Source organism: Rhipicephalus sanguineus, chromosome 7 (genome assembly GCF_013339695.2).
Source record: "Rhipicephalus sanguineus isolate Rsan-2018 chromosome 7, BIME_Rsan_1.4, whole genome shotgun sequence".
Classification (NCBI taxonomy): Eukaryota; Metazoa; Arthropoda; class Arachnida; order Ixodida; family Ixodidae; genus Rhipicephalus; species Rhipicephalus sanguineus.
In genome coordinates, this window is record NC_051182.1 from 143,062,997 (window position 1) to 143,070,851 (window position 7,855).

General features: G+C 48.2%; 1 protein-coding gene across 1 annotated transcript in view; it reads right to left on the reverse strand.

The window, feature by feature from the left end:
• LOC119400113 (E3 ubiquitin-protein ligase SMURF2) overlaps nt 1-7,159 on the reverse strand; it is a 111,334-nt gene extending 104,175 nt beyond the window's left edge. Inside the window, exon 1 of the mRNA XM_037667058.2 lies at nt 6,701-7,159. Within this exon, the coding sequence (XP_037522986.1) occupies nt 6,701-6,752 (52 nt within the window). The 5' untranslated portion in view covers nt 6,753-7,159. The remainder of the gene's footprint in view (nt 1-6,700) is intronic.
• Between the last annotated feature and the right edge of the window lie 696 nt (nt 7,160-7,855).

Here is a 7,855-nt window from a genome sequence, read left to right on the forward strand (position 1 = left end):
GGTAAGGGTAAGGGGTAAACGGTTCTAGGAATGCAACATCAGGGGTCCCCGCGGTCGCCTTTATTAAAGTGAGCTAGAATTCTAGCTCACTTTACCTTTATCGTCAAAAACCTGCATGGCCGTAGCCCTGCACTTCAGAGAATGACGGGACAGGCAGACATGGCGCCCCCTTTAGGATGGGTGCTATGAGCGTCCCCTTTATAACGGGGCGGTGACATGTGTGCCATCAGGCTTGAACCTTTTTTTTTTTTGTTGTTGTTGTTGTCGTTGTTGGCCTAATGCCTTGTCTACTTCGATTAAATCGGTCTTACTAAAGTCAGCCAAAAAACGGCAGCAAGTGGAAGATGGAAGCTGCGATGAAAAAATCCGTAAACATGGGGTGGGTGCTCGAGCCGACGTTTCGACAAGTGGACTTGTCTTCTTCAAGGCTGGAACTGATCGAACTTGTCGAAACGTCGGCTCGAGCACCCACCCCTGTTTACGGATTTTTTTCATTAAAGTCAGTCAGTCAGTCGAGAACTTTGTTGATGGGTCCTGAAGTGTTTAAGCCGCCGGGGGATCCACGGGGGACACCCTAACAGCCGCTACCGTATTCGACGCCATGGTCGGGGCGGGAACGTACCATATATGAAAAAAAAAAAAAATCTAATTCACAGCCCAGTTCCCTGCCCCTTACGGTAGAATGTCATTATATTCCCCGCTATTCATTTTTGTCCTTTCTCTCGAGTTTTCTGCCGCCAATACTCTAACCGCCTCTAATTTCAATCGCGGCGGTGTTCAGCTTTCCATCGTTGTCCCTAAAACCCAAAGCTTCATGTAGGCTCGTGCCCAAACATACACCCGGGCGGATATCTCCACATTCAATCAGAACGTGCTGCGTCGTTTCCCTAGCTCCCCCACAGCATGTACACCCGTGAGCAAAAGTACGCGGACCACGGAAGCGCGAGCCGAAATCGCTGTCAACACCATCTAGTCGCAAGCCGTCTGCTGTCGAAAGCATTGACGGAATAGCTGTCGAGAGCATTACTCTGACAGAATTTGTCATAGGAATACTCTCGACAGCAGACGGCTCGCCACTAGGCGGGGCCACGGGTGTACATCGTTCTTCTTTACTGAATCTCGCTTTATAACTACGCATTTTAAGGCAACCCGACCTTGCTGCAAACAGTAAAGCGCTTCCCCTTGAATTATCATAAGATGCCTACCTTCTTATTTCCTTTTTTCCCTTTCGGTGATTTGGAGAGAGCGCCCCCTAACCCCCCCCCCCCCCTCCCTCCATTTCTGGGCGCACGCCTACGGCTCAACAGTACGCAAATGTTAGCAGCCCCCATCACATGACCGCGTACAGCCAATAGGAACTGAGCTCTAGCCCTAATAATGTCTGGAGTATCTCGTCGATCAAGTGCAGTTAATATGGCGTGATCAGAAGAACGGTTAGGGTCTACTTCACAATCTCTTATTTCCTCATTTAACCGGATCGAATGCGAACTAACCAACCGTGTCAGCGACCCCGCCACAGGAAAGCAAGGCCGGCCGGCGGCCGGTTTTTTTGCGGTGTGACTCACGCGGGTAAGCAGCAGTAAGTATAGCATTGCGTCACCCGCAGTGCGCGCGACCCGCGTCGTGTGGTTATCGACGCTCCCCGACACGGGTGAAATAAAGGGGGGGGGGGGCTTTGTTCGAAGGCCGTCTGGGGAAGATAACACTACCGCTAAAGTCGGCCGTCTATACCGTGAGAAAGAGGCGACAACCAACACACACACACACACACACACACACACACACACACACACACACACACACACACACACACACATCGAGCAGTCACATCGGCTGCTGCATAGTGCCACTTAGTGCAAGGCACCTCCCGCTGGCCAGAGTATGCGAGAATACCGAAGTGTTTGTTTAGCTAAGTAGCGGTTAATAGCGACCGGCTAATGAGGCGAGGGCCTTATATGGTTCATGAGTAAAAAGAAGAAAGAAAAAAAAAAAAAACTCGGCCAGTTCAACGCCGTGAAAACGGTCAGAGCGCGAAGCTGTGAAGCGCGCCATTGTACACATGTGTCAGCCTCACTTCGAGCGTCATGTTCGCCGTCATTTGGCATCGGCGTCATTTCGTTTTATTTATTAAGGCGAAAGCCTTAGGTGCCTCATTAAAGGGACCGACAACTGCCCAGAATATGAAATGAGTTGACTACACTGATGTAGGAAGATTGTCCGTCGCATTGACTCAAGCCAACCCTGTTTTTTTCGTGAGAGATGGATTTATATTTTTTATTTCTTAATTGAAAGTCGCGAAAAATGACCTGTGGCGCCTCTGGCGGCAAAAACATGAATGATCCGATGAAGACGGCCACGTGACCGTTGATTGCTGTACGCGGTCGACGATTTTTTGTTAGTACTGAAATATTGTTCGTTTCTTTATATTAAAAAGTATTACTCCATAAAAATGTACATATATGCCTGCGCTAGTAGTATATGCATTAAAGTGGCGCTGCCTTCGCGTGACGTAATGATCACATGCTCATCATCGCATCTTCAGCAACTTTTCAGCGTGCTCATGCAACCGTGCACGCAATTTCCAGGTCGCTAAGATTTTGGAGCGACATAGTTTTGCCACCTACACCTCGTCTCAGAAATGACGCGCGCTGCTACTCGGCGCGGCCGCGCATATGCGTAGTGACGTTTTCGATGACGATGCACACAACGCGGTACAAATACAGGGAAGGTGTATAATGCCACATCATCTCATTGTAACAGCTTGTTATTTTCAAAAATAGTTGAAAAGCTATAAATAAAGGTGGTTAAGCATAGTTACAGGAACTCCTGCGAAAGCAGAACAACGATAGCTTTCACAATTCGCGAAAAGGGCTGGCGGCATCGCTATCAATTCTCAGCGTTGCTGGAAGAAGGCTGCATCCGTGTTTAGAGCCTTTTAGACCGAAAAATACTGCTTGTAAAATAACTACGTGCTTTTGGGGTTAACTACTGCAGCTGCAAAGACTGCGAAGGGTGAGCTTTCTGTCGCGTCGTAAAAAAATGGGTCGAGAAAAATCAGTTGTCGGTCCCTTTGAACGCGGAAATCGACCGGCGTCCCGCGTCAGCGTCCACAAATGTGATGCAAAAAATCATGTGATGACGTCACTATATGAAGTCATCATAACATCACAGATAGACAAAAATTTGTGACGTCACATCATGACGTCATCGTTTGGTGAAAGGTGGGCCGATCACGGAGGCAGTGCAAGACCAGGTGAGGTGCTTCCGATCCTGAAGGCAGTGGAGAGCCACGTCAGGCGCGAAAAGATTTCGGGGGGTGGCGCGGTTATCACGAGCAATTGCTCGTAGCAGTCTTGTACCATGGAAAGAAAAAAAAAACGAAAAAAAAACCGGTTTCGCGTTTCAATACGCGAATACTGTACGTACCATAATAGCGTTTGCTTTCACCCGGAAGAGCTTCGGCTGCCGAAGCAACATGCGCTGTCGTCTAGTGTCGACAACCCCGAGAACAAAAACTCGATCGAACAAAGAAAAAATGAAAACGTATAATAAAACCGAGCACGCAACTAAACCACGGCACCACCTTGTACAGTACACGCCATGAAGAAACAGCGCCTCCCAAGCGTTTCAAAAAAAAGAAAAAGAAGAAAAGACCCGCTCAACAGCGCCGAAAGACCTCAAAACGCTTGGCCGAACACGAGGTCTCGGAGAAAGGAGGAAACAACGACATAAAAAAAAACGATAAATAAAACGAACGGCGATATGGTTCAGTGCGGTTAATACACACATATCGCAGCCGTGCGTCTCGATTTAAACGTCACAAGTAAATATCTATATTTTTAATACTTCATAGTCAGAAGTACACGTTTGCACCCTCTGTACGTACCATATTTTTTTTTAAACTTCAGAGTCAGGAAACCCGTAGTAGTAGTAGATATTTCTACGTCTGTTTTTTTTTTTTTATACTTCAGCGTCGAAGTACATATTTGTACTTTTATATGATTTGTATTTCAGCGTCAGAAGTACGCAATTGTACTTCTGTACTTTTATATTATTTATACTTCAGCGTCAGAAGTACACATTTGTACTTTTCTACTTCTATTTATTTTATACTTCAACGTCGTAAGTGCATATTTGCACTTCTGTATTTTTTTATACTTCAGTATCAGAAGTACGTTCTTGTTTATACTTGAGCGTCAGAAGTACACATTTGCACTTCTGTACTTCCTTATTTTTTTAATACTTCGGAGTCAGAAGTACACATTTGTACTTCTGTGCTTCTGTGTTACTTACACTTCAGCGTCAGAAGCAGAGGCGGTTTGATTCAGTTTCCTGCGGTCGTTAGGCGTACGAGGCCGCCACCAAAAAGATAAACCGTCACTTTCACTTACCGACCACGCGCACGCAAACTCTAGCGCGGCGTTTTTCAAAGCAACGGCCCCACGCGCTGCCGATAATGTGGGAATATCAGAGCGTGAACGGCGCGGCCAAGAGCGCCGTCGCCATGACAGCCAGACACGATCGTCTGTCTGTCGGCAAGGTCTTTCTGTAGCAGACGACGCCCGTACCGCCGCCGAACAAAAGGTGTTATCGCTTCTACCCGCGGAGGCTGTACGCTCTGTTGCCACCGCTATTCTTTACCACGAGCAACCCGGCCCTGAAACAGCGACGCAACGCGGTCAACAACAGTTTGTGGCGTCACTTAATCAGCATCAGCCTGGCTTACTAACAACAGACCGAAACCACCACCCCGACCACATGAAAACGCGCAGAAAGAAAACGCTGGTGGCGACGTCACCTTGAGGTTTCCGCACCAGCTCGCCGTGACGTCATATTTCACGACGATGTCGTTTGACGGCGTCCGCTAAGGCCTACGTAATGGTTTATCGGGAAATATCGTTCACAATGCGTTCTGGGGGGCCCAGAGTTTCAGCCACACGCCAAGTTTCAGCAAGCTTCGTCGAACCAGTGCGGCCAAAATACGCAAGAACACTTTGAAAATTGTGACGTCACGCTGAGGTGAAGTTTCGGCGCGAAATTAAAAAAATGAAACGTCGCCGTTAATTTGCCCTTCTAATATTTATCCTATGATGGCGAAATTAATGACAATAGATTTTTGAGAGAATAATTTATCTGTCTAAAATTATTTAACGTTTCGCCTTAGGTTTACCCGGAGGTTGTACGCCTAAGATGCTAGGTTAGATGGACAGAAAACACAACACTAGCGCACTAAAGTACCTCAAAAAGTCGAGTGTCTCTAACAAAAGTTCAAAGGTGATTTCGTTCAGCAAACAAGTTTAAACTGCGCCGCGAAGGAGACAACACGTAAGAACATAGAAACGCGCGAACTAGACCAATCACTCAGCCCAACAGCATGCCATACTTCAGTAATTTATTTGCATTAAATGCACAGGCAGTGTTTTTCCGTGGTCCGAGAGCGCATCTAGACAAAAAGACCTGCAAGATGTCACTGCCAGATAGGGTAAGCTCGGGCGGATTTCGAATTGAGGCTTCGAACGAGTACCGTATGCCCGAACGGTCCCGTGAAAGTAGAGAACCGTCTCTACCGCCATTGCCACACCACATGCAAACTAAAAATATGCCCGTGAGTACAAACAGCTGGAGTGCAGCGTAGGACACCAGATAACCGCAAAAAGACTTCCTCTTTCTATTAGATTTCGCGCGTGTGTGTTGAGTTGATGCGCACCATGCGTGCATTTGGAAGCGATACAACGAGAGAATCGCTGCCCGCTGCGCGCATCGCCGCATCTGGAATGAATAAGGGTGCGCGAGAGGAGGGAAGAAGCCACTTCCGCCAGTTTCGTTTTTATTTTTTACTTCGATGACCGCCGTAGCAAACTCGTTCCTGTTGCAGCTGTCTACCACTCTCTATTCACGTTTCCGTCGAGAAAAAAAGGTCTGCCGAAGGCAGGGTGCCAACGAAAGACCCAATGGTAACAAAACTAGCGATGCGCTAGCGCATCGCGGAAGAGGCTTTTTTTCTTTCGCGGCAGGCAGGGCCAGCAGACTCGTCTTCAATCCTAGTCACGCACGCAGACAACTAAACAAATGCAAATCACAACAACCTTCGACCTTGCAACAACGTTCGGCGCTACCATCACCGACATCTGCCGTAATCCTAAGCGCGTCGAATCCCAAAACGGCGCCAGCGACGATTTCGTCTGCAACTGGCATCGCATGGTTCGTGAGGCATCGACGGAACTAGAACCCACTGGCTTTGCCACCAAAGATCTTGAAATAAACGCGATTTGCGACCGACTTTCGTAAAAGAAACGGAGTGTCCTTTCAGGAAGACCTTTCCAATCTATCGATATCGGTGTATTTCGCTCCGCGCACTCGAATAAAAAACTTGGGGTACAAGGTTTCCGTTGCACCCTCCGGCGAAGCTTTGCAGAAAGCGACGACGGTAACAAAAGAGCTCGCGCTTAAAAGAGTGACTCGATTACCTCGAAGCCCGTGAGCACTCCCGCCACTGTCTTTTAAACCTAAAGACGTGGTTCAAGCCGGAAAAGTCGGTCCGTACTCGAGCTGTCGGTTGCGAGCAAGGCTATCCGTCGGTTTGCCGTACGGGCGTTAGGCCTAGTGAGGGTACCGACCGATCCCGTAGGTCGCGATGAAGCTTTCGTGGAACCCTCGACGTGTGAACGCGCAAAGTGGAGTAGTAGGGTGCTCGACTCACCTGTCAGTCTGATCTTCATAGATCCATGCCGTCTCGTCGGTGGATTAGCCATGACGGATACAGACGGGACGGGGGTAATCCCCCCCGCACCCCGGCAGCAAAAATTTACTCGCGCACGCACACACACACACACAAGGCTACGACGCTCCCTCTTGTCGCACAGGGCACTTTTTTTTCGCCGATCCGGTCACATCGGCACAAGAAGGTCACACATCCTGAAGACACAACGGACAGTCCCTTATTAGAAGCATAGTGGGGACGGCCGTTGTAGCGAAGCGTTTCCCGGCTGAATCGTCGGCTCCACCGCTGCAGACATTCCTACGAGAGCCCCCGAAGCACGCACACAAACACGCACGCCAAGTCCGACGGCCAGCAGCCAAGAGAAGGGAGAGCACGGGAACGCAAAAAAAAAAAATACAGAAACCGAACAAACTTCAGCAGCGAGTTTTGTTTGCGGACGGGCGGCTGGCTGGTTGGTGGGATGCGGCTAATGCAGCAGCAGCTGGCGCGGAGCAGGTTTGACTGGTGGCGCCATCTTACGGCATCCAATTAAATTACGTAACGCAAGCAAACAGCAAAGCCTCACTTTCGTAGTCAATGATGACTACGAAACTGACAGTGAAAAAGCGGTAGTCTGTGAGGCTTTTTAGACGTAGTAAGGGCGCGCGATTTTCAAACTTGGCGTGAGACTAGAAAGAATTTTCTTGGAACTGTTGCCCCCATATTGTTGCTTATTAAATGGAGAGAGACGCGTTGCATTTAGTAACCACTGCGTAGTGACGTGGATGCACTTCATCTTCTTTTAAACGCAATGTATGATACCGAGGGAAGTTTTGCCAAGTAAACATACCATGAAAAGGCACCAGATGAATCACGTGACATTGTTCATTTCTACGTGTAATATTTTTATTATATTCACAGGAAATTCGCGGCGCTAACCTTATGAGGACAAAGGACACAATCAACAGGTCGGGAGCAAACTGGCAGGATTATCATTGGTCTTTTATCCGCCAATAGGCAGCCAGCAAGTTCTCTTTATTGCAATCGCACTGATAGTGCTTTGTGTGTTTTTATAGCAGTGTTGGGAGTGCCAGAAACCTCAAGGGTTTTTTTTCAAAAGGGTCTCAGTTTCCAAAGCTATTAACTAACAACTGC